The sequence below is a fragment of the Ciona intestinalis genome, chromosome 5, assembly GCF_000224145.3.
Source record: "Ciona intestinalis chromosome 5, KH, whole genome shotgun sequence".
Classification (NCBI taxonomy): domain Eukaryota; kingdom Metazoa; phylum Chordata; class Ascidiacea; order Phlebobranchia; family Cionidae; genus Ciona; species Ciona intestinalis.
Genome location: NC_020170.2, coordinates 558,720 through 585,176, shown reverse-complemented (window position 1 = coordinate 585,176; position 26,457 = coordinate 558,720). Strand labels below are relative to the sequence as shown.

The following is a 26,457-nucleotide window of genomic DNA, read 5'->3' as shown; positions in this document are numbered from 1 at the left end:
CGATACCTCTGTCTATCTAACTGGACGCTTCCCTTGGTATATGTAACGTGGCAAATCTTGATTTGGGATTAGTGGCAATAGGTTTGAGTGTGAAGTCTGAGCTGCAACCAATCCAACGCAACTCGGCACGTCGCCGTATATGCGTTTAGCAAATATCTGTCTGTAACTTAAGTATTGTCTGTTTTCTATTTAACAATAAGACAGTACAGGATGCAAGCGTCAATATTCCACGGCATATGTGTAATATTGCGATAAGTGCAACGTATATTTCGTCATTTCGATACAATGTATTTTCCTGTTTATTGACTAATGATGACTCCCGAAGATGTGTCACTACACCGGGTCGAAAAACAGGCCGCAAATAAGCGTTGAATATTAAATATTATAGTAGGGTGGGGCCGATGGGACGCCTATTAATTCTATTTTCTCGTCCTATTTGGTAAAAACCAAAAAACATAGTCTAAGAATATAGTCTAAGATATCATAGGAACATATTTAGCATTCAACGTGAATAAGTGCAATACAAAATTGTATTACCAAACCGTACATACTGTGGAACTCAATAAGATACACTTTGAATAATTCTTATGAGATAACCGTGTACCGATAAATATTTATGCGGTTGTCTTTGTGAAATCTGCGCGGAAGCTTTTACTTGGCTCTCGGAAACATAGGGAGCTCGTTAAAGGAGACCAGATGCTCCTTATCCGTGGTGCAGCCAGGATAAAGACACGAAACAACAAAGCAGTTTTATGAAGCCTTTAAATATGTGTTTCTCGTTTTTGATTGGGCATCATAAACAGAAAACACAAGGTTTATTCGTCGTATAAAAATGAGTATATTATGGTTTAGATATAACGCCTCTTATGGCTAAAATAGTATGTAGCCTAGTTACTGGTACAGCGTTGCAAGTTAAAGTAGTTATTGAACATATTTATGGCGTTTAACATCAACCAGACAACAATGGTGTGTTCATACACCCTATGCTTACGGTTTTGCCAAACACAGACACAGTATGTTCATATACCGTATACACACTTTCAAGTAGCCTACTATTCTTCCCATTAACTTTTAAATTTTGATTTGAAGGCAACCTACTATCTTTTAAAGAGCTGAAACTGTGCAGATAAAATTTATTTATATATCTTGCTACAGCTGATCTTGAGTTTAGTGAAGCACGATTCCATTATAAAATAAGAACCAGCGATAAAACAGAAAATATTAAGATCAAATATAAAGGAAGCCGGTCTCATTGTATATACGGGAAAGAATAAAGAAGTTAATGAAGACAACCAAGCAAAAGAGGGGAACACAAGAGTTTATTGCAGGAGAAATTATATACTTGTAGTCCTTGGTGCAAAATCATTGCACAAAATTAGACTTTCAATTGCTATTTATTTCATAATGTATTCATTATATTCAAACCATGATTCATGATCGTTATTCAGCACACACGGCATATCCAGCAGTTTAATCTGTAATACTCACAGACTCTTACAGATAAGAGTTGTTTACATTAGATGGCACCAAGCATATTAATAAGATGCCACATAAATTTGACATCGAACTAAGTCTTGAAGGTTAGCCATGAGTTTACATTAAGTGCTGCGATTAACACTTATATTGTAAACCTGTTAGTTGTTTAATACAGTTACGTTATAATTTATAAAAAGTGGTGGCGCCATCATTTGGAGGTCTTTGTTTCACTTCATGGTTGGATGAGTTTGGTTCCGGCCCGTTGAAAAACTTCTTCTGTTCTTCTAACTGTTGCGTAAAAGTGTCTTCCAATCTCTGTAACAGGGAAAGCAAAATTAAAAACTTCGACAATGCAACACAGTCAAATTAAAAATAATGCGCTGATTTTACCTTCATAACTGCCATTTATAATTATTGAATTAACATTGCATGCAACAAAACCAGTGTTTGATAAAATACAAATAAAATAATTGATATTTCAACAAGACGTACATGTAAAAATCAGAATTTAAATAATAAATTTTATGAAAATATAAATAATATTTCACATTTGATTTGCGTTCAGTAATTAAATAATGTAGGGGAATGTTTTTGTGACATACAAGAATGTAGAACGTAACGTTTTCTTCCATGCAAATACTTTGTGAGCAATTATTCACTTAAAAAATTAAAATATAATTGCAGTATATGATTGTGATGTGATTGTTTTCAAACTTTCATTTTTATTGGAATTGCAACCTTAAATTAATCTGGGATTGTTTAAATTTTGCTAAATTATTACATCAGTGATAATTATTTTCTTTAAATGATCATGCATGATATTGCATGATGAATCAATCCTTGGATTAATGTTGTTTTTATTTGAAACCTCAAGGTGCATGGGTAGAGGTTCAGAAACTTGGCGTTTATGTTGAGAAGTCTTCGCAAAAGCTGTCTGCATCGATTGTAAACTTAATGATCTTGGAATGTTGTTGGCTGGTGTTGATAGTGGACTATTGCTCGCCGATTGCGCACGAGGTTCATCACCGATCCCATCCACTTCATCATCATCTTTATCTTCAAACATGTGTTCATATTTTTGCACGAGTCGCATCACACCAGGTGAGTAGTGGTTGTTGAGCTCAGCATTCAAACCATCCTCCAATAACTTGTAGTGTGTGGGAGATGATGGTTAGTTAATTAATCTACCTCATATACTGTAACGTGGCCAATACGAGTAATCTCCACACCCGCAACCTTAATCCTCAAGGATAAAGCTTAGTAAAACAACCCCCCCCCAAAAAAAAAACATTACAACATCAGTATCACCTTCTTCCTTGGTTTAAGCTGCTCCTTCCACATCTTCATCTCTTCTTGGAATCCCTCATCAAGCTCCTTGATCTTCAGCTCCTCATGATCCACCACCATCCTCCTCTTCTCATTCTGCAGCTGCATCAGCTCCCTCATGTTTGCCTCAGACCTTGCATCGAGCTCCTTTAATTGAGTCTCATGCTTCAGATGCTGCTTCAACTTCTCGGCTTTCATTCGTTTTGTTTCAGTTATGGTGAACTATGGATATGGAATTGAATTACATATTGCGGAGTTGTAAATTAAAATCATTGCTTGTGTATGTCTTAATGCGTATGTGTGTCTTAGCAAGGCACCCAATGGTAACCCAGTGGTGCCTATTGGGTTGTCCAAACTAGCTATCATACAAAAAAAAGTGCCTATAAAGTCATAAAAAATAATAAGAACCAGCACATATGATGATTACCTCATCATGCAAAGATAAACAATCTATCAGCATAATCATCAAACACATGAAATAACCTGTTTGATTTTCTCCCTTTCATTAACTGCAGCTTTTCCTTCATAAGTGCTTTGGATTCTTAAACTTCTTTTAAACATCGACATTCTTGCTTTTCCTTCACTACGTTGTATCTTGGGAAGTCGAACTTTTTCTTGTTGTTGATGAGAAATAAGTTCCTCCCTCGAGCGCTTGTTATGACGATGCATCTGTTCTTGTTCCTACAAAACAAAGTATTTTATAAATCGGCAGCGAGCATGAGGTGCAGATCAATTTGATGTAATGACGCAATGTATACAAGTTGTCACTTTTTGCAAGAGTTTACAGTTAATTGGTTGGGAATTGATCTTGTGGAAAAGTTAGTTGGGTTAGTTGGTGAACAGTTTACCTTATCATGTCGTATGACAAGTTGATGACGTTGTAAATGATATTGATCTTTAATTTGTTGTTTAGTTGTTTGATATCTTTCATGAAGGTGACTTTCTTCTATCTTCCAAATATCGCATTCACGAGCTAAAAAGGAAATATAATTACCACAGAAATCGACAAGCCTACTTTTCAATTAAACATTAATATTATCTTTTAAAAACAACTATGGTACTACTAGGAGAATTATAGCTATTTAATGAACAAACACTATGATTTTTAATCCTTGACAAATACTATGATTTTTACCCTTGATAAAAAACTAGATTTGCATTTTTCCCAGAATCTAAACAAATAATATTTCCAAAACCTAGAACTTCTTACATCGTTGTAAATCTTGTTTTTTAAGCAAACAAACTCTCTCAGTGGCTGCGATGTCGCGTTTGTGAGTTTCCGTCATTTGACGAACACCCATTCGAAGTTTCTCTGTTTGGCCTTCAAAAAATAACTTCTCCTGAAAATTAGAAATAAAAGTATGTTAGGTATTACAGCCAAAGGGTAAAGAAGTTACATAAATTTTTTTTAAAGAGTCAAGTAAATATTACACTTTTGAAATGTGGGTTGCTTGTTTTCAAGTTTAATTTGATTAGCGTATTTAAGAACTTTTGCTACCAGTAATATTATAAACAAAAATATTATTCTACAAAACAAAATCGTTTGTAAACATAATATTTTTTTGAATGTAACTTGAGCTGAATGTAACCTGCTTTATCCTCGCTAGCTGAAAAAGTGACAGTCGATCACACAGGTGTTTTTTTTCATACACAACTGTGCCACAGTGCCTAACATGACAGCTTTGAAATGTCATTCTCTTCCAACGTATTTATGCTGCATTTATTTTTCAGCAACAATTAAAAATACAGTTGAACCATGCACCTCGTTCTGATGTTTGACCTCCAGCTCCTCTTTCCTCCTTCTGCTCATCTCTTTACGTTGTTGTTTGGGAAGTCGTTCCAACTCAAACTTAAGCTCCTTCTGTTCCATCTTCAGTGACTCAAAGAATTGCTTTCTAGATTCAAAATTAACAATAAGTGTGCTGACAATCAAAACGAAACAATTGACCAAATTATTAAAAGTGTGTATATTATTTTATTGAAAATTTTACTAGTAACTTTAAAATCAAATTTGTGGTAATAAAAACAATCTTTCTATAATGAATTCTTGCTGCCAGGTATAATGTAAATCTAAAACATTTCCCTTTATTAGGCAAAAAATGTTTATTTTAAGCATAGGAGCAGTTTTTGTCAAACCTTTCTTTATCTTGTTCCTTCTTCAGTGTGCTGATCAATTCCTTCCGATTATGTTCCTGATTTTGTTCCAATTTTTCGATTTGAGATTTTTGACCTCTTTCCATCTGGTCCATCTCCATCACATATCGACGCTTCAAGTTCTGTTTAACAACTTTCATTATTATGTGAATATTTGGTAAGCATGAGGTAAAAATATGTGACCTTGTGTTCAAGAATGTTAGCAGGTACAAGCTTAAAGCCTTAAAGTTCATTGTTAATTGTCTTATTAGAAAAGGATTTAATTAATTCTGAACTTCTGTTTAATATTAGTATTATGATGGTTCAAATATAAAACTGAACATATTTATTTTTGCAAAAAGTAAGTTAAAAACTTTCACTTTGTAGGTGATACACACAAGCCAATGTATATAGTGGTATGTGCCATTGGGAAAGTTAATAATTTACAAATTACAAACTATTGTCAAGTGTGTGTCTCACAAACAATATATGTACATTCATGAACTATTAATATACACTTTATAAAGAAGTACCCTCAGCTAAATTTAATAAAAAAATAAAAAAACATAACACCGAAAATCAAAACCTAAAATATTTTTTATAAGGTCAATATTTGTGTATTGATTTGTAAGGATTGGAACTTACAGCCATTTCTTGTTCAAACTTGATTGTCATTTGTTCAAGTTGAGATGACAACTTAGTGTTAAGAGCAGCAATCTGACGTTGCTCATCTCGTTGTAGTTTACGAAGCTCCTGTAATTCTTGTCGCCTAATGTAAATTAGATTACTTACCTTTTTGTCTCGAACACCTATATGTCTAAAATATTTTACACTAACATTTATGACAGAGGTTTTTAAGCTAGAGATCGCACAAGACAAATCTTAGAGGTTGGTATGAGGTTTATAAAGGGAGCTCAAGAAACGATAATTGGTCTTATGTCAAATGCAGGTATTGTAGGTATCATCAAAAAGTCTCTAAAATACCCATTGCACTGGGCATTAGTTTTCAGTGCGTTCCAACACATTTTTAATGGAATTTGGTCGCAGACGCAGAGTATTAAAAAAAACAATAAAAATTAACATGGGATATTGTTTTATATAGAATAAAGTGCTACTGCATAACTAAACCACCCACCGCAAAACACGCTTTTCCTTTTGGTTTTCAAAATCCCAGTCATCGATAACTTTTGTTGATGTTGAAGTGACCTCCACACCATCAATGATGTAACGACGAGTCTTCTTCAATGTTTTGTGCTGGTTCTTTATTCTCTGTTTGTATAAATGCATGTATAGTGTGTGTGTGTGATATTGATATAGGCTATTAGCTGTGTATCAACAAATAAAAATTGACGTCTTTTTGAGGAGATGAAGTTGTTAATCATTTTACAGTAAGATTGTAAGTTTTCTGATTCGTTGATTATAAAGTGGGTAAATAAAACAACAACCTTAAAATGGTTGCACAACTTTACATGGATTTGGTTATTTTTTTCAGCACTTTAGTATTTTTAACAGCTCTAAGCTGGTTAAATATAGTATTAGAAATATAAGAGCTTAAATTAGTTTCACCATCAGTTACATAACTTTGTCAATTTTTTATTAATAGCTGATAGGTTTAACCATAAGAAAATAAATACATGCATGTCAACCAAGTAACAAAGGAAAAATAAATAAACAGAAACCGAATAAAAAGCAAAGCAAAGCCAATCATGCTTTCAAACCGTGTTCAAAACAGTTTCTTTCCTTTGTTTCAGAAACTTGATATTAGAACCTTTAATCTATTTGTCTTTGTATGACTGATATTGCTGCTGAGAGAAATTGTTTCTTACAGCCTGTCTTACACTAACTTATAATTAGGGTTTTTTGAAAAGACACCACTCGTGAGGTAGAAAAACATGAAAAGATATATTCGGTCATCGGGCATGCCCTATTTAATATAGATCACAACATGAACATTCAAGCAAGAAATATAAAGCAAAAAGATACAACAACAACATACACACTGTATTCATAATGTATTGAAGCAAACGATGTGTCATTAAATATGGACCATCTATTTCAATGGCGTAACCAATCTACAGTGGTTCATCATAAGACTTGCTGTAATGGCTTTGTAATGTTTAGGTAATCAGTCCCTAGTAATTCCATACAAAGGAAAATCTCTAACATCATTTACTTTATATTATGCCAGTGTTATACTTGTGCAGTGTAATGAATGTTTTATCCTGCTGTGGGCTTTTGTGGCATAAATAAACTAAATATTGTGTATTACTACATTTGCCCAACCACTAATTTTATTTTGATTTATTTGGAGTTCTGGACATTTTTTTAAACATATTATGTGGGTGTAAAAGTTCGGTTTTACTTTTTAGTTTGTGTTTTTACTCATCTGGTTTAAAATTGGTTTTCAAAGCGAGAGAGAGAATTAGGTTTGGTTTAATGATTTTGTATCACACATAATAACTACCTTATGTCCTTATCTTATTTGACATTTAAATGTTTGCACAATGCTTACATTGAACACATATCAGTTCAAGCAAGATTAAAATACAATCAAGCACATTGCAGCTCATGTCATAGTTTGCACACATTTGCATACAACACTCATTTACCGATGAGTTAAGTATTGCATTAACAGTATCCTTAATAGAATCAGATAATGTTCTTCTGTGAGATTTAGTAAACACGCACTCACATGAAGGCACCGAGAGCAGACTTGTGTGAGAACTTGACACAACAAGCTTCAAAAAATAATTAAATTTTTATCTAAATAACTATAAATATATATATACAATATTTAAACAGCGATATTTAAAAACTAACCAGAATACTAATGTTTTATGCAAATATATATAATATATATGTATGTGTGTTATGTGTACAGATGTTTTTAAAACTGAAATAATTTACACTCCTTGAACACATTACTTGAAATGCGTATATAAAGTTTTGGGAGTAAATAATTTAAAAGCCATAGAAATAATGCAGTGTCATAATTTAAAAACATTACATCACAATGACATTCATTCTGCTGTATGTTTACTCAGAATTGCCACACATTGAAAATTACATCTGCTATCAAAGCGAAATGACAGCATTGATACTATATTAGAAATAGAATGTTACACAGAATTTTTATGTTGCTATTAAATACGCTCATTCAGAATACGTTTTTGTTACTGTAATAAAACCCAAACAGTAGACTCTGATTTAAACACACATTTTATTGTTTATTACAAGTTTAAGTAATTTTTTTGTAAAAATTTGTAGATAGCTTCAAACGTAACTATGCCCAGCCAACATTTGATTTTTTAATTTAATACTAATCTTAAGTAAAATAATAATAAAATATTGTTGTAACAAGGACAAATTTCCGATAATACCAATTACCAATAATAGAATCCCATATCAGTTAGACATTCATAACACACACAAACACACCAGCATTTTAACCAACACACATAGCAGATATAATCAAGCAGTAGAATAGAAATCACCAAATTGAAACATTCCACAAAGAAAAGTTTCATTTTGCATTACACATTAGCAGCAGTCATTGCAAACCATAAACCAGTATGGCCTAACAGAAGTAAGAAGTAGTGAACTACACTACCCCCATGTTGAAGGAAAAATATATGTAATCCTACTCATTGCAGACAAAATGCAACAACATAATAAAACTTACCTCCCCACCATTCTCACGCTTCCTAAGCACCACACCGTTTGTAGCTGTTGTGTTGTCAGTGGATGATGCATCTGATGTAGCAGCTAATGAATGAAGTGATGTGTTCTCATCACTGGTGGTGGATGCTCTTGTTGTTCGATCGTTATCAATCTGAACCTCAACCGATGGTAAAACATCAGGAAGAGATTCAACAGCGGAGTCAGAAGACTCCGTTTGTTGAGGAGGAGTCGGATTTTTTGTGCCATCAGATGCAAGAGGAGAGCTGAGCACCTTATCAAGCATATCTATCGCTAAAGCTTCATCTTCTCTACTTTTTGATTCAGTCTCTATTTTGTTATAAGCAGCCAGCTCAGCTGGTATTTTATTAAGCGAATGGAAAGATGTACCTCTGGGTACTGCACCTGTGCTTAAACCATCACTGATAGGTTTACTCTCGATAACCTTATCTACATCTGTGGTGTCGATTGCTGTTGATTTAGTTTGGTTAACAAAATCATGGTTAGTAACTGAGGAAACAGAAGATTGTTGCGTGTTAGTGGAACTGACATGCGCTGAGGATGAAGAGGAGCGAAGAGGAGTTAGCTGATCCCCATCCTCACTGACGTTATCACCAACAGAAATCTTCTCTGCTGTTTCACCAATTGAAAGTTTTTCAGCTTTCTCATTATTAAGATTTTCTTCCTGTGATGTCATAATTGGGACATTCTCAGGTTTATCACCAACAGAAGCCTGGGTTGGGGAATTATTTCTTAATTTTTCATCAGAATCGATTTTTTCGCTTGTGCTCCCTTCACTGGAGGACGAGTCCTCATTTACCTTTGAGACTGGGATGATATCACTCACTTTAGTAGATGCAGGACTTGATTGAGCATCCAAGGACTTTGTATCTTTGCTGTCACTAGATTTGATGGATGCCACGTCTACATCATGAAAGGGTGATAATCCAGATGAACCAATGGAATCTGTCTCATGATTATTGAGAGATGCACCAGATGCATCAGAATTGTTCCTCTGTGTTAAACTTGCCTCACTAATGGCAGCAGATCTTCGATTGATCTCGGGAGTTTGATTTCCTTCATCCTTTAATAAATATGTAACTTTCAATTCAACTAAACAAGACCCAAGATTGATTATAAAAACATCTTTTTTACAATTTTGATGGCAACCCAATGTGTACATTTTGGCCCAATAGGCTGCAAAACTTTTGTCCATGCCAAATTTTTAACTGTTTTGAAAAAAATACCACCCATAACAATAATATATACTTAAACTTAAACATATTAAGAGATTTAGAAGCAGTAGTCTTAACTAGGTTCAAATTTTCATAAAACCAGAACACATTGGAAATCAACAGATTTAAAATAAACAAAAAAATTCTCACAGGTTCTTCAACTTCTTCTGTGACATCAGCTTTTGCTTCAGCGATCAACTTCACAAGAGGTTGTGGTGACGAGATGTTGGTGAGGAAAGGATGGTTAAGCAACTCGGATAGCGACGCTCTTTTCGTTGGATCTTTTACCAAACATCGAGATATGAAGCTTGAAAACTCCTTTGACCTTAACAAACATGCAATTACTTAGACATTAAAATCTAGTGGAGGTTGAAGCTAAAGATGATGGAAAGCTTCCTTACAGTAAATGGCAGCTGTTTTTTACCAGCACATATTTGGCATTTTCCTATTGCACAGTTTGTTTTAAAAAATCCATGGCAGTTTCAAGGTATGTAAGGGCAAATTTAAATTACAAGACTACACAAAGATTGGTTAATGGTTTGTTTACTACAATTTATATTATAGCTATGTTCAATAAGTCAAATTTAGGATGTGAATGTCTGCAAATATAGTACATTGCACACTTAAGTGTATAGTAGAAGTTTTATCATTTAAACAGACTTAATACTGTACTGCAATGAATGTCATAATATAACTCATCAGTGCTTAGGAATTCACCAGTATAGCGTTCCACCCACTCTCAAACAACGGATATCCCATCAACTCAACAATACAGGGGAAATTCAATAAAGATATCATTTTAATATAGAACATGAGTACACCAATATTTAACTAAATGCACATTAACAAATCTGCCCATTTTATTAACACATACCAGACCAATATAAATAATTTAGATCACAGCTGAAAAAATTGCACCAACTAAACAATTCTCTTTAGAATTGTTTAGTTAAACAAGTTAAGAATTGTTTAGTTAAATAAACAGAACATCTTAGATAGGATACACACATAACACATCTTTAATCTATTGTGGATTATTATTAAACCATGGAGTAGAATGAGATCAACAGGTCATATGTGGGTCAGGCATTATTACATAAATAAATAATAACACACATCATTCATAATTACATGTTTGGATGAATACTATGAACGTTTACTATGCTATTTATATTTAATGCATTTGGTTTTGTACTTCTGTCTCAGAGATCATAATGTACATAATAATTAAATGTGTTGGGAAATGTATATAAATAATGCAGACATAACAAACTCCAAACATTCCTAAATGGTTTATAACTTTAGATCAAATGAAATGTACAATTAAAGTTATGTAAATAAGTTATTTGTGAAAGTGCAAATGATTATTGTTTCGTTGATCTGAAAACAAACAACTGACCTGAAAATTTATTTCAGTTGCAACTGAAATAATAATAATAACTGGGTTGAGCAGAGTTTGGGGATTCCTTATTATTATTATACAATGTGTGCTGTATAATGTACATGGCATTGGTAAGATAAACACACATTACCAACCATCTGCTTGGTATATCCAATGTTGGAGGTTCCGACTTGGCGACCCGTAGTAAAACACGAACAGGGTTGAGGTCATGGTTGGGTGGTTCCGTCTGCGCCAGCTCAATCAGAGTTATTCCAAGTGACCAAATATCAGCTGAGTAATTGTATGGGGTATCCTGGTATATAAAGAATTGGTAACCCTTACTCCAACAAATCCAAAATGGGAAAATTAGGAATTACAGTTTATAAAAGTTATGGTCCATAGCAAGGGCTACAGAGGACGCACAATCTATTAAACATGCCCGTCGGTTGCTTTGATATTAAAATTGTGGGCTTAGTATGTTTCTTAAAAAGGGCTTATAACTTTAAAAACACCTTGATTCATAACATATTAGTAAGTTAGGGTTTAGAAGTTAGTAGCTTTTAAAAATTTTGCAAGACACTAGTTAGTATATTAATCATAAAAAGAATACAACAGTTTGCATTTAACATAAATTTAATTAATGTTTAATCGGCTGGTGAATTTATAAATAGCTATTTTCTGTGAATTGTGGATTTATGGCTAGTTACAACACATATTTTGTCAATGTTTATTTATTTTGCATATTAGATTCCTTTCGGTTATTTTCGTTTTAAACAACGATTTTAACAAACATTAAAAATTAATAGTTATTTTTGCAACTTCAACCAAAATTGAGATTATAGTTTTGTAGATACACTACACATGTAAATTCCTAACCTTTTTTACATGCAACCTGAATACGAGAACAACAGCTTTGATGCCCAATTTACGAAATATATATTACACATTGTTTGGGTGTAAACCACTAAACAAACAAGATAACTCAACTGTAGTAAGCCAAACCAAAGCAACCCACTTTTAGGTTGGGTAATGGGTTTGCCAGAGATCGAGAACACAGACTTTGAGCATATAATATATATATACATATTGTGCACATGAAGGTTAAGAAGCATGTAAAAGTGATACCTTGAATGTTTCGCACATAACAACTTCAGGTGCCATCCAATATGGTGTGCCAATGAAAGTATCACGTTTCTGCATCGTCCTTGTGTTGAGAGCTGATACTCCAAAATCAGCTAAACAAAAAGTTTAAATTCAAATAAGATGCGATGGTACATTAGTGTTATGGCACTACCATAGATTGATACATACATAGTGTATATCTGGTGTTTTCTGTTACGTTATTGGGTAGCCAGACACACATTGTATATTGACATGTCTCATGCTCACAGTTGGGTGTGGTTTTATTACATCACCACATTCCAGCAGTAGGTTAAACACACAAATGTGACGTCAAATATGAACATTGATTACAACATAGTTATCTTGTTTTTCTTTTAAAAGTTTAAACTAGGAATGGCCAAACCACAAGACCAAATCTAGTCCATTCAGGGTTTTATTCTGGCTTGTTATATGGTAATACAAATTATTGTATATCACTCTCATATTTCTGCAGCACATTTTTGAATTATTGCGTGATCAATACAACATGCATTTAAAAAAAATCATTTAATTGTGAAAGAATTGACCACTTTTTCTTATGGTAGTTTCACTAGCTCAGTGTAATCTAATGATAGCCAAATTTGTTCAAAAATAAAATCAAGTGGTCTTTAAATAAACATATTAACTTACCAAGTTTAACTTCACCATCCATGGTAAGAAGTACATTCCCTGCTTTGAGATCCCTGTGAATTATTTTGTTCTGATGAAGATACTGCAGGGCATGGCAAGTTTTTTTACAGACAACTTGTATCTGTCTCTCCTCCAACCCACGCTCAAGTTCTAGTTTGCAAAATAACACAAAACATAAATTAAGTGCTTGTTTTTGATTGGTGTATTCTATTAATAATAGTCCTGCAGCCAACCATTGATGCACTTGCAGGTTAAATTCAGCAGTCTAGAAAAATGCTATTATAGTAGGATGAGGAGGGCAGGAGTAGTAGAGTCAAGAGCGTTTTTTTTAATTATATGCAATGGGTAGTAACCGTAGTGTCAAAAAATGTGGCCAGAGACCAGAGTACAGTAGGTCAAACAACCTATTGTCGCTTACATCATTGGCTAGTATTACAACAGCATATCCCTAATGGGTGAGGTTTGTTTAAGTTCAGGGTTGGTAGCTATCTAAGGAAGGTATGGGTGTGGTTTAAGTAACATAATGTTACACATTCCAGTTGAACAATATTGGAACTATCCTTCTCAAAATAAGGAGACAACCTATTGGACTTGCTTAATTTTTTTGTGTTTATATTTATAAATAGTGTCACACTCTTTTTCTAGAAATCTGAGCAAGAAATTAAAGATCAACTTTTAAAACAGTAAGAAATTTAGGTAACACAGAACTAATTCTGGGTTCTTAAAATATTTCACACAACACACTGAAAACACAACAAAATTTGATAGCACATTCCCTTTTTGCTTTTGCATGGAATGTTTGTGTTTAACCACACCATGTGTTCTGTATGTTTTGATCAGTGGCCTATTTGAACCAAACAGGAAAATTTTGTCGTGCACCATTTTTGTTGAAATATTATTAGCGCTTGGCCCGGCCTTTGACGTTAAGCTTGGAGCACCTGAGCTTTAACAATGTTGGCACACCCCTAACACTAACAGATAAATCTTATTAGTTCAAATAAACTTTACCCACCTAACATGATTGAATCCAACGCTCCACCATCACAAAACTCAATCAACACCTGTATGTAGTTAACAAGATAAATGATTCGGAATTATATAAATTATGAATTAGGTTAAAAACAAACATACAAAAACATTTTTTCAGTAATAATCACACATATACATTATATATATATCTATATAACATTATATATATATATATATATATATATACATGTATATTTTTATATAAGTATATGTCTATCTGGTGCTCATCAATATTCACTTACCCATAGATTCATCTCAAAGTAAAATGCATCAAGGAGTTTCACAATATTTGGATGATTACACGAAGCAAGGATGTTGATTTCCACGGCAAAATCTTCAAGATCTTCCTCCGCTCGACATTCGATGATCTTTGCTGCCGCAAGTCGACCATCTACTTTGTGACGAGCCTAAAAACAAAATTTAACATTAGTTATTTTTTAAATTCACACATTTTTAAGTGCTTTTAAGCCTTTTAATATTACTTACGCTAGGTTGAAAAACTGATTTTATTTTTGCATAAGTATTGTTCCAAAAGCAAAAAATTGATTTTTTTAGTTTGTTACAGTTCTTGTATATAATGTATATATATATATTTAATTATTTAATAGCTTAAAAAAATATCCATAGCTTGTGAGGCCGATTTTCCTCACAAACCAACATAATTCTCTGGATTTTAGAAAAAATCATTTAAATTAATTCATTCATTCCTATAACTGAAGTGGCTCAATAATTTGGGACGTTTAGTCATAAAATAACATTTTACATATATTTGTGTCAATCTTTCAACTGCCAACAGTAAACATAAAATGCAGATTTTGGAATTTCTATTTAAAAAAACAAAAAAAATCTTTTTTTAAGACAAAATATTGACTCATTTATTAATTTAAATAACATATTATTCTATTTAGTATAAACCAGTATAATAAAAGGCAACAGTAGTATACATGGTACAATTTTGTGTATATATATATAAAAAAAACATTACCAACCTTATAAACGACTCCAAATGCTCCATCTCCAAGTTCACAGACTTTTTCCCACTGCGACTCTGGATTCTCACCACGTTTTATGTGTTCATAAACTTTGGGCTTGTTGTTTTCTTGCCCAATTTTAAGAATTTTCTTGAAGAATGACATTCTTACTACTCAGTACTCACTCTCAAAGATAACACCATCTAGTCACATTTGTTAAATTGTGATGCTGTACTGTTGTAAACAATAATAAGAATGATGTAAACAATAATAAGAATAGTTAACATTAAAAATAGCCAAAAAATGTATAATGATAAAGTAGGCTACCATAATGTATTTAGTACTTGATTTTGCTTTTCCAAGAATTACTTAATTAAATCAGACAGCATTATTATGTAGCCAGGAAGAGCGCACTAAATAACATTTAAACATTAACAAAGCAACACTACAAACAACAAATTCTTTATCTATTTCCTGATGATTTGCCAAAGTTTATCACGTAAGTCTATATGATTTATTTGCGCAACGGCGGTAGGGGAATAAATAATCTCAATTGATGATATTTTTTGTGGAGTTGTTATAAAACTGTGCCAAGTGTTGTGGCGTTTTCCTGTGGGCGGTTGCCAAGCCAAGCCATAGTAAATTCGTAAACATGGTTTTCAGCAAAGTGACTGGTTTTAACAACGCTTATATATACACAAGTGACTGGTTTTAACAACGCTTATATATATATATATATAAGCGTTGGGTTTTAATCTCTTTGGTTTTCAGGTGGTTGTTGCTAGCCATACACCAAAGTTTGCTTATATACACGATACACCGACTCTGCCATATACATGCTCGTAAACAAAGACACAAAATCTAGTACAGAGTAATCGCCGGCAAATTGTTTGGCGATGTAACCCCTTTGCAGCCATATAGGATGGGCTTTAGGATCCCTGTTAAAACTACCATTTGTACGCGGTTACAAATACTTCGGCTAGAAACGTCACGCGACGACATCTAATAGATTCCAAATGACCACACGATTTTAGCAAATCAACTATCGTTCCGATCACGTAGCCTTGCTGTTTGAAATAACCAAAATATTTGCAACCGCGCGCAACCGTTCACAATCCATAGTTTTATTATGAATCCAATAGTTTGTTTTCTATATATATCTAACATCCAGTGAGCCTGACCACAACTTTCAGAGTGCTTTTTCGGAACTGGTTCTCAACAAAGTCCACAGAAAGTGGTTCTCAACGTAACCAAATACAAAACAAGACATCGAAAATCTAATGCGTGAGCACGTCATAAACTAATTAGCATGGTATTTTTTTACTACAACGGTCGACTATTCCACTGTCCCGGGTTCAATCCTCACATGTCGTAACAATTATTTTGGTGTTATTTTCTTTTATTTAGAGATATAGGATACTAATACTATATACACTTTTATTTAAATTTGCCCACTAACGTAAACAAAGCCAAAAGTTACCGATTACTGTGTTACCAACGAGTTCCCGATGCATGGCAGTTTACTTGACTCGCACAATCATTAATTACTCATTAATTGGACGATTTTATACACTATGGTTTATAATAATAAGCTTAGTTAAAATTAATATATCAAATACAATCGACTAATCAATGTTAAAATATATTTTAAGTACGAATTATAGCGCAGCAATCAAGAGGTGCAATAGAAACCATGAAAATATTTATATTGGTCTATAATATGAAGCATAAATTCTAGACTGATATACATTGAACCCGATCCCACGAAATCCAATTCTAACATAAAAGACGATCAGGATATTTGAATATTATGTGTTAAAAGTGTCCCATCTTCCCCGACTCTACTATATACTGGTTTGCTCAGAGGATATACGGATTTAAGGTTCGACGCTCCTACCATTGTGGTCCTTTGTGTCCTTGGCATTAAAACTAACAACAATTGCTTTAACCCAACGGTTCCTCATGAAAAAATTATACACGAATTATTGACTTGAAAAAAGTTCCCATTTTCAACTATCTCGTACGCTAAGGTGGCAAAAATATGTATAAAATATGTTTTTAAAATTCTCTTTAAATTCAATTTTAGTTGCCGATCAAGTTTTTCAAGTTTATGTCGCCAAAGGCAAATACTTTTTGTTGTTTTGCAGATACTTTGCAGCAAAGTTGGATTTGTACAACGGCTTTATAGGCGCTATATACCATTAGTTGTTGTTAATAGAATTTACAGCCAACTGTATTAAATGACAGAGTCTATATAGATAAAAAAGAAATATAAGTCCATTGTGAATAATTAGTATTAATATACTTTTATGCGGGTAAGCTGTTTTTAGCGGAGTCTTTAATGGCGCAACTTTTATTGCTTTTCATCGTTGTTGGTTCGTGTTGGGATTGCATCGCTGATCCGCAAAATAATTTCTACTGCGGTCCTACGGAAGTATCTGGCAGCAACAATATTCCAACCCCGACGTTTACCACAAGAACCGTTGCAGTCGGTCCACCTGGTAAACGGGGTCCTCCTGGACCACCTGGGAACCTCACACGCTGCTATTGTCCGAGAGAAAACGAGCTACGACGCAGAGTTCAAGAACTAGAGGAACAAGTTTCGGGGCAGCAACCAATAGGTGCAACGGTAGCCATTGAAATATTTATATTGGTCTATAATATGAAGCATAAATTCTAGACTGGTATACATAACGTTTGCGCGTTTGTTTTAGTGCGAGATTGTAAACAACTAAAGTTACGGAATCCAAACGCCACTACTGGTTTGTATATACGATCCATGATACAAGTGGAATTCCCTATCCTGTATATTGTGACATGGAAGCAGACAATGGTGGCTGGACGCTTGTAGCTTCTGTGCATGAAAACTACATTGGCGAAGAGGTAGGTAGATGTACAGTAGGTGATCGATGGTCGAGTCAGCAAGGCAACTCCCCGCTTCGACCGGAAGGTGACGCTAGCTGGCAAAATTTGAATACTTTTGGTCGTGCCGTGTCGGCAACCAGCGATGATTACAAGAGCCAAGCTTACTTTGAGTTGCAAGCCAGAGACGTGATGGTTTGGCAAGTACCGAACGACACTCCTTTATCCGAATTAAGTTCTGAGGCTTATCTCAAATACCGAACAACAAATGGTTTTTTAACACGCTATGGCAGTAACATGTTCAAACTTTACTCTGTTTATTATCCAGTTAAATCTGGAGTCTACACTTTTCCGACAGACAGTGGTCCAAGTATACCGGTCGTATTTGATCAAGGATCTACTATTTCACTCTTAGTTCATCTTCCAACATTGGCTCTCACAGGTATTGAAGCAGGATACATACAAGTAAGTATCTTGTTTTACCTTCTGATGTAAAGTGTTCATTACTCTAAAGGTAACTGATGCTGGTGCTGTGGCACATTAGTTTTGCGCGCCTAACACTAATAATTACCCACACTAAGTTCATCGTGATAACTTGTAAGCGGGCGCGATGAGTATGGAACAGAACACCCGTGTAATAACGACTGCCGTTGCCCCGCTTCGCGAAAGTAAATAAGTTACAATCATTCATTCATTCATGCTACGAACCACGAAAATAATGTACATCCTACGTTAATAACATCGATTAGAGGTCAACAAATCTTTTCATTATTTCCACAGTTTCGAGCAATAGACGTTCATCGAGATGCGTTTGCATTCTGTCCAGGTGTGCGAAACAAGCCCACGTTTAACCATCCATCGCAAAGTTGCATTGGTTCAGCAGGGCGCACGCGCCACAACTTTTATTGTGGTGACTTTTCCGGCTTTTACCATAATGGTCACGCAGTAGGAACAGGGTGGAGCGCTGATGCTACATTACTCAATTCGTCATTCCTCTTATTTTATCGCTAAAATTTAAACACCTAATATCTTAGAAAATGTGAAAATTGTTTAAACGACATCGCCCTAATTTGAGATAATTTTTGTTTATGTATATAATTTATGTACACATGAGAATGTGAGAATGTTGGGAACTGTTTTAAACACGATTAGAATATTTGGATATTGTGTGCTAAAGGTGTCCCGTCTTCCCCCACCCTACTATTTCATGACGACCTTTACCAAAACAACCGTTGCAGTTGTTCTACCTGGTAATGGGGTCCTCCTGGACCACCTGGGAACCTCACAAGCTGCTATTGTCCGAGAGAAAATGAGTTAAGACGCAGAGTTGAAGAACTAGAAACAAACAGAAATGTAATCGTTAAATACTCGCTAATTATGCGGTTTTAATTCTGAAAATTTAGTCTAAAATTTATAAATATGTATTTTGATTTTATTTCAATCAAGAGATTAAAGAATAAATGCTAGAATTAAGAATTGAGATTATTAAATGAGAAAAAACGCTCAAAAAACACCAACGACAACAAGAGCAAGAACAACTGTTCGACAAACAAGATATCACAGATCAAATGCATGAGCACGGTATAAACTAATTAGCACAGTATTAATTAACCGTAACACTATAATGGTCGACTGAGAGCGATCAAAAACAAATCAAAAGTAACAAACAAAGCGGGTTTTAGTCGCCATTGGTTACTGTGGAGCAGTAGATAGAATGCATTTATTCGTGTATTATAACTCATTAAACTTAAGACGTACAAGGATTAAAAGTTTGGTAAAGAATATGTGTAAATACTACGCTTTGTACAACTCCTGTACCATGTGTTGACATGTAAACTTACACTATAGTTAACCTTTTCGTCGCTTAAAGACGTTTGTTTTTGTGAATTTGGATAAACCGTAATCACACAGTATTATAGGTAATGTTAGTTAATATTATTAATATTGTGGCGGCTGCATAATGATTTATTGCGAGCAGTAAACTAAAAGAGCGAAGAAACGAGAGGTGTTCATATTGTGCGGTTTTATAAATCTGAAAACTTAGTCTAAAAACTATAAGCATATATTACGATTTGATTTCAAGCAAGAGATTAAAGAAAAATGCTAGAGTTGAGAATTAGGATAAGTGCGGAAAAAAATCGCCCTATCAGCAACAACAAAGCCAAGAACAACTGTTCGACGAAATAGGATCTATATGACCACTACCATGTTCAAAAAGGATCTATATGACCACTACGTGCTCAAAAACACTTGGTTTGATTCTTTGACGTTATTAATTAGCATGACGGGTGGAGAAAAAAAATCTTTTTTTTCTGTATACAGCCACCTCTCTCTCTCTCTCTCTCTCTCTCTCTCTCTCTCTCTCTCTCTCTCTTTTATTGCTAATGGAATATTTTCACATATCATCATGTAGCCTATAGTTCTATTAATATCAAGTAAAATTTTCAACGTAATATCTGAAATGCCTAAGGCACGTACGTCGTAACGGAGGTAAACCACAGCTCACGACATTTGTAAGCACTGTATCACTTTTACTGTTGATTAATCTTGTCTTGTTATTGTGTATAGATGCGTATGTAATGTATGCTTTGTTATATACTACCTTACCAGTCTACCATATATAAAAATACCGGTACGACCGACAATGCACTGTGTTGTACTGTATAGTCTGTATACTAGTTGTTATTTTGTTTAGGTACTTTTTCAGAATGCAGTAATTTGTTAGAGCATTAGGTATAGTTGAACCATCATGTTAAGAAGCAACTCTTACAATTTTGAAAGGATTTCCACTTTGTATGGAAGCATGGCGTTATTTCTAACAGTCGTGCACAATGTGTTTCTATTATATTACGTGGAGATGTTTGTTACTGTTTACAAAATTGACAAAACGTCATTTTGGATTGGAGAGGTAACCATGGTTTGTGATTTATGTTATGGAGTAATCTTGCTAAGGTTAAACTAAAGCCAGCAGGATAAATTAAGCGTTGTTTTGTTGTTTGTCCAATCAATTGATTTGTAGTGAATAATCAGAAGTTATAGAGTTATTGTGTATAACATTTAAAACAGTTTATATTATTTACATGTCTTGTATAATGTGTATATACATTCAGTTTCTTACATGAATAATCATCAGTTCCAATATCTTAGCCAAAACATTTTAGGGTTTTACTCTCCTGATTTTTGTTGTTTTATTTTTTTAGATTGCATTTTTGGTGTGGAATTCTTTAAACGATCCATTATTTGGATGGTTAAGTGACCGAAGTTTGCTTCAAAAATCCACCTCAGTTCATCCATTGGACATTGTGTTGTTACGATTAAAGAGACTATCATGGAGTGGTCCTCTATTTGCAGTGGCGTTTGCTTTGTTTTGGGTGAAATGGCTACACCCGGGAGTTCAATTTGTAATATGTTTATGTTTATATGATGGTTTTTTAACCACTGTGGAGTTACAACACACTGCGCTGTTGGCTGATTTAGTAGTTCATGCAAAAGATCGGTAAGAATTTACATCAATATTAGTGACATTAACATTATACATTGTACCGTTATAAGAGTTGTCCAATCTCTTAATAGTTAACTTCCTAAAAATGTAAAAGTCCATCTTAATGGCAATTGACTACTCATGATTCCTTCAATGTTTTTTTCAGAACCTTATTAAACAAGAGATCTTCACTCTTTAGTGCGATTGGTTCAATTAGTGTTTTCTTGTCTTATATGTTTTGGAACAATTCAAGTCGTATATCATTCCAGGTTTGTTATGTAATATCTAAGTCATGAAACAATGGTTAGAGACTCGCCTATTTGACCAAAGGATAAGATGGTTACTAATGTGTTGACCAAATTGACTATAAAAAATATTAATCAATAATAAAGTTGCATTCATGGAAACACATAATAGGGCTTGGGGCAATATAGGACACTTATGTAAAAACTGAAACTGATTTTGCCTAAAATATGTATGTAGATAGTGGAATTCATTTGTTAATGAAATACAATACATTTATGATTTATTTATCTCTGCTGTATACAGGTGTTCTGCATGTGTTTGGCAGTTTTTTCAATTGTGGGTTTCACGATTTCAACAAGAAGCCTGATAAAATTTTGTGAAATGCAAAAGAAAGACAAAGAAGAATATTACGAATTATCGGGTCAGTTTCTCAATGGTTACTCTTACTCTAAATTACTATGTTCCTAATTCAACTCCATTTGTCTCTTTGTTCTAGTTTGGTTTAGACTGAAACACACAATGTGTAAATAAACCATTATATATATATTATTTATTATTATATAATATATTTAGATACATGTTAATATAGCAAAGAATGTGTAGCATGTTCTATATTATGATAAAATGTGACTAGATCTTCTGATGATTTTTTTTGTATCTGTCGATTGTCACGAGAAGTTTGCAGACAGCAGGTACATCAACAAAACTAGCAGATAATTATAAATTGTCACTAACACTTTAAGGTAATTGGGTAGGCTTTAAGGTGATTAGGTATCATTAGTTTTTAAATTAATACCTTCAGTCTGTATCAATGTAAGTAACCTGTTATTTATCTCAATGATAAAAACTTATGATTTAAATTGTATAAGTTTTCTTTATCATGCTGAATTAGAATCCCTATAGATAGCTACTCAAGTAGAGAGTTGACATACTTTGGAGACATTGCCAACTTAGTTTTTGACATAAGATAAGAATCATAAGATACATACGATAGTTATATCTATCAAGTATGACTTGGTGTACTTTTTTTGTCTATTCTTGTTGTTATTGTGATTATGAATTGGTTTATATGTATTTGGAATAATTTTATTTTAGTATGTTTTGTAAAGATCAGCTTAGAAGTAATGTAAATGATTTTGTTAAGGTTATTAAACCAAAATCATTTTAGCTGGCTATAAACTAACCTCAAACAACTTAGTAATAGTTTATTTAAAATTTAACCTAAAACCTAATTTTTGAAAAATAAGTTTCTGATTGCGACATCCAAAATTTGCTGAAATCAAATTTATCTGTAAAACCTTTTCCAAGAACAAGTACATAATAAATTTGTTCAAAATAAATAGAACATGTATGTCGCTAGAGAGCAATATATGACAGTCGGTCAAAATGGGCAAAATTTGCAATAACTAATCTTGTTTTTCAGGAGGTAGTTCTACCGATATTAATATTCTTGCTAGCAATAGCAACATAACATTAATTACCATGTCAAATTTAAATACAGTATTGTTTATAAACATATAATATATATTTATATATATATATATATAATATATACACTGACACTGTAATCATTATTTTATTTTTGTTTTACAGAAGTGGTTTCAACATCATCCAGTAAAACTCGTCACTCTAACTTGAAGATAGGTTTATCAGAATACATCAAACAGCTTGCTGTGAATCATAACTTTAGATGGTTTATTTCAATGAATTTATTGCAGGTTTAATTAAGTTCAAATATAACTTTGTGAAAACAACTCTTACGGTATTGGTAGCACCCGGAGTGTTGGGGTAATAGGGCAACTCTGGCTTAAATCGCAAATTCTATCTGTGATTTAATCACCAAGCATGCTGCATGTGGTTATGGTTGTAAAAGCCAAGTGACACAATAAATACCTGGTTTGAAAAATAGGTTGTAACTTATATTAAACAAACAATGTTGTTATTTATGATTACCAATTTTAGGTATTCCACTGTCATTTCAACAGCAACTTTTTTCCGTTATTCCTTGACACATTGGTAGGTGATGCAGTGTCACCTGGAGTTGGCCCATTCTTACTAGGTAAGTTAAATGAATGTTAACCAATAACTTAACTAGAAAATTTGCCAAACACTATTTTAAAATCGTTTTCACCAAATCAATAGAACAGTAAAGTATTGTTCTGCACCAGTGCGTGTAAGTTTCTAAAACATTAACCAGAAATAAAGAAGTTTTAGCTACCTTATTTTTAAGAATTGTGTTCAAACAACTTTTAGTATGCACATAAAAATCGTCTAAATTTTACAAATAAAAAAACAAAAATATTGACTGATGCATTAAGAGAACAACCAAATTAATGAGGCTAAGTAATACTGTGTCAGGTTTTTTAAGATAAATTCAGTCCTTTCACAGGTTAACTTGCAAACCATAAAGAGAATTACTACCTTAACTAACCTGGTCAAGTCTTAAGTTTATTTTCTTTTCAGGAATATCTTTTGTCCTTCCACATCTAAATAATCTCTACTTCCTAAAGTTATGTGAAAAACATGGTGTGTACAAAGTTATTAACTGGTTGTTCTACACAAAACTTGCACTCACACTCTGTATGTTGATACTTGGATCAAAGAATATAACATTTCTATGTGTCTTTATTGCAAGGTAGGTTACACGGTTGCAAAGGTTTACTTCTTTCTGTTTGTGAAATATAATATACCTTTTGCGTTAAATTGGTATTTATCCTTTGGTTTAAAAGAAATCATTTAAAAGTGTGTAACTGTGTAGTACCTATTGTATAAGTCAGGGGTTCTGGCTAGACGTACTTCCTTGAGAAAAAAGAGGGTGAGTTTTGTTAACATGGACATATGGAGTGTGCATGTGTGATAACTCTAATTTATTAATTAAAGAACCACTGCTAGTTCTTTTGCTGAATCTCTTTTTGTCGCTACCCTATAGCTAGTTTGTTTGTATAGAATAAACAAAATATTGGTTTGTAACTGGAGTCGTTATGTTCAGTGTAGTTGAAATTTCCCTTCCGTTCTTTTTCAGCAACCGTGTATTCACTGAAGGCACATGCAAGTTACTGAACCTTGTTGTAACGGACTTGGTTGATGAAGATGTTGTGAAACACGACCGTGAACAAGCGGCATCAGCTTTATTATTTGGAATGTCGTCTTTAATGTCAAAACCCGGTCAAACTTTTGCACCACTGCTTGGAACTTGGTTGCTTGCTTTTTATACAGGTAAATGATTATAAAGTAATATCTTTAATGTCTGTGTCTCTGTAAAGGAGTTCTGGTTTTTCCAGCAGTTGTGTAAAAGAAAGTATAATTTTCTTCATGTTTTAATGAAAAAATAATGTAATTTTAGGAAGATATCTAGCATAGTGGTGGAGGTTTACATTGGACAGGACATACAGGGTTTTGGCCTTAAAGGAAAGCTAAAATGATATAAATGACAACTTTTCCCAATTGGTAACTTTCCATCTGGCATATTGTGTATTCAGCATATGCTGTGTAGAAAGATATCCAAGTCAAAAGTTATTGTACAATATGATTGAAACATTTATTTCTGGTTGTCACCAGATGACAAGTGTTTAGTTTGTTAACTTTGTTCTTGCAGGTGAAGACATGTTTGGAAGCAACTCTATTGGTTCAATCCAATCACAACAAACTGAAAGGGAAATGGTATCCAAACATGATGCGTGTTTTGCAATTTTAACAGCTGTGCCTATTGTATGTGCAACACTGCAGATATTTGCATGGAGTAGATTCACTTTACATGGGGCCAAGCTAAATTATATCAAGTCAGCAAGACTTGGTAAATCAAGTGATCAAATTTGAAGGTTAAGGTTTTTATTGGGTTCATATGGTGATGGTTAACATAAGAGGTGTATCAAGTGAATACTGGTTCATGGAAGCAGTGGTTCATTGCGTGGTACGGTAGTTTCGGAAAGGGGAAAGTTTTAACATGAAACTGTAATGATTTTTTTCGGTGTTTACATATTGCAGTGCAGGCTGAGTGCTTTTTAAAGACACTTTTCATTGGTAGATTTACAAGTTTAATATATTACTTATGGAAATAGATAAATTTTAAAGTTTTATAAAGCAGTCGGAATCCGCAGATTTTTTAAAAATCCACATTTAGTTCTAGTGCAATATTGCTATTTTTTTTATTACAAGATCACTGTTATATTTCTATGTAAAAAGCTCTTTGCAAAATTGTTCTTTGCAAAATGTTAAGTTTTCTTTCCATTTTCTAATTTTTATCTGTCGACTTTAAAGATTGTAAAGACTTTTATACTATCAATATCAGTTCAACACTTTTTCCATTGTTGTTTAAATAAATTATGTTTTTTTTTATAAAACTCTGCTTGAATTTTTAGTGACGGAAAAGCTTTTATATGTTTTTTGGTGGCCATACAACAAATTATATTTGATGTAACTTGATTGTTACAATGTGTATTGCCTTATTTGTGTGTTTATTTAAGACATTATTATTACGCAGTAAGACTCAGTCTAACTAAAGCATCATTTGCCAATTTGGTGTATCCAAAGCAAAATGTATTAAAAGTATATCCTCCATGTTTTTGTTCAGTTTCTATTAAGTATTTAAGGTCTTTGACGTAGAAGGCCCTACAGCGTTGCAAGCCATGTGCCCTGAAATAGAAGCCAGAATTGACCCAATGGCCAAACCAAATCTTTCAACACACGCCAATTTTTTAAAAAAGTCTTGCTTCCTTACATTCCCTCCATGACATGCCCACGATGGTTAGTTTAGGAGTTATGAAAAACACATAAAAAATGGCTTAGTTAGCTGTAATTTTTGCCATTGTAACTTGTTTCATGTACGAATGGTTAAAAATAGTGGAAATC

At 33.5% G+C, this 26,457-nt stretch overlaps 3 protein-coding genes across 8 annotated transcripts; 2 read left to right on the top strand and 1 right to left on the bottom strand.

Moving 5' to 3' along the window:
- Positions 1-1,118: 1,118 nt before the first annotated feature.
- Positions 1,119-15,274, bottom strand: LOC100179766 (serine/threonine-protein kinase 10). Of its 6 annotated transcripts, XM_018812068.2 has the most exons (20): positions 15,039-15,274; positions 14,292-14,456; positions 14,033-14,081; positions 13,021-13,170; positions 12,355-12,464; positions 11,385-11,542; positions 9,999-10,173; positions 9,461-9,697; positions 8,618-9,346; positions 7,545-7,673; positions 6,071-6,204; positions 5,581-5,704; positions 4,939-5,078; positions 4,565-4,697; positions 4,013-4,142; positions 3,651-3,775; positions 3,286-3,483; positions 2,785-3,024; positions 2,345-2,623; positions 1,119-1,791 (listed from the first exon to the last, which is right to left on the bottom strand). In XM_018812068.2, exons 1-20 carry the CDS (start codon positions 15,183-15,185, stop codon positions 1,657-1,659), a joined length of 3,687 nt encoding a protein of 1,228 aa, XP_018667613.1. In that variant the 5' UTR covers positions 15,186-15,274; the 3' UTR covers positions 1,119-1,656. The 6 variants fall into 6 exon arrangements, with proteins under 6 accessions (XP_018667613.1, XP_018667612.1, XP_002125661.1 ...); XM_018812067.2 differs by having other exon boundaries at positions 8,618-9,697; XM_002125625.4 differs by lacking the exon at positions 7,545-7,673 and having other exon boundaries at positions 8,618-9,697.
- A 1,251-nt stretch (positions 15,275-16,525) lies between these two features.
- Positions 16,526-18,904, top strand: LOC100177332 (intelectin-1). Its single transcript, XM_026834528.1, is given in 5 exon segments — positions 16,526-16,616; positions 16,673-17,644; positions 17,732-17,784; positions 17,787-18,347; positions 18,663-18,904. Coding segments are annotated over 4 exon segments (1,128 nt in total). The 5' UTR covers positions 16,526-16,616; positions 16,673-17,361; the 3' UTR covers positions 18,894-18,904.
- A 1,398-nt stretch (positions 18,905-20,302) lies between these two features.
- LOC100174994 (transmembrane protein 180) lies at positions 20,303-26,166 on the top strand. Its single transcript, XM_002126004.5, has 9 exons — positions 20,303-20,790; positions 21,083-21,378; positions 21,530-21,632; positions 21,913-22,030; positions 23,203-23,327; positions 23,572-23,668; positions 24,073-24,244; positions 24,632-24,825; positions 25,205-26,166. Exons 1-9 carry the CDS (start codon positions 20,632-20,634, stop codon positions 25,423-25,425), a joined length of 1,485 nt encoding a protein of 494 aa, XP_002126040.1. The 5' UTR covers positions 20,303-20,631; the 3' UTR covers positions 25,426-26,166.
- Positions 26,167-26,457: the final 291 nt, after the last annotated feature.

Excerpts from the sequence above, each read along its gene's own strand:
- LOC100179766 (XM_018812067.2), bottom strand. The coding sequence starts at position 15,185 with ATGTCATTCTTCAAGAAAATTCTTAAAATTGGGCAAGAAAACAACAAG. Across the intron at positions 9,698-9,998 it reads CAGAAGAAGTTGAAGAACCT|GATGAAGGAAATCAAACTCC; the intron begins GTGAGAATTTTT and ends TATTTATTAAAG. Across the intron at positions 7,674-8,617 it reads AGCGTGAGAATGGTGGGGAG|CTTGTTGTGTCAAGTTCTCA; the intron begins GTAAGTTTTATT and ends TATTTTTTGAAG.
- LOC100174994 (XM_002126004.5), top strand. The coding sequence starts at position 20,632 with ATGTTAAGAAGCAACTCTTACAATTTTGAAAGGATTTCCACTTTGTAT. Across the intron at positions 22,031-23,202 it reads AGAATATTACGAATTATCGG|AAGTGGTTTCAACATCATCC; the intron begins GTCAGTTTCTCA and ends TTTGTTTTACAG. Across the intron at positions 24,245-24,631 it reads CTATGTGTCTTTATTGCAAG|CAACCGTGTATTCACTGAAG; the intron begins GTAGGTTACACG and ends GTTCTTTTTCAG.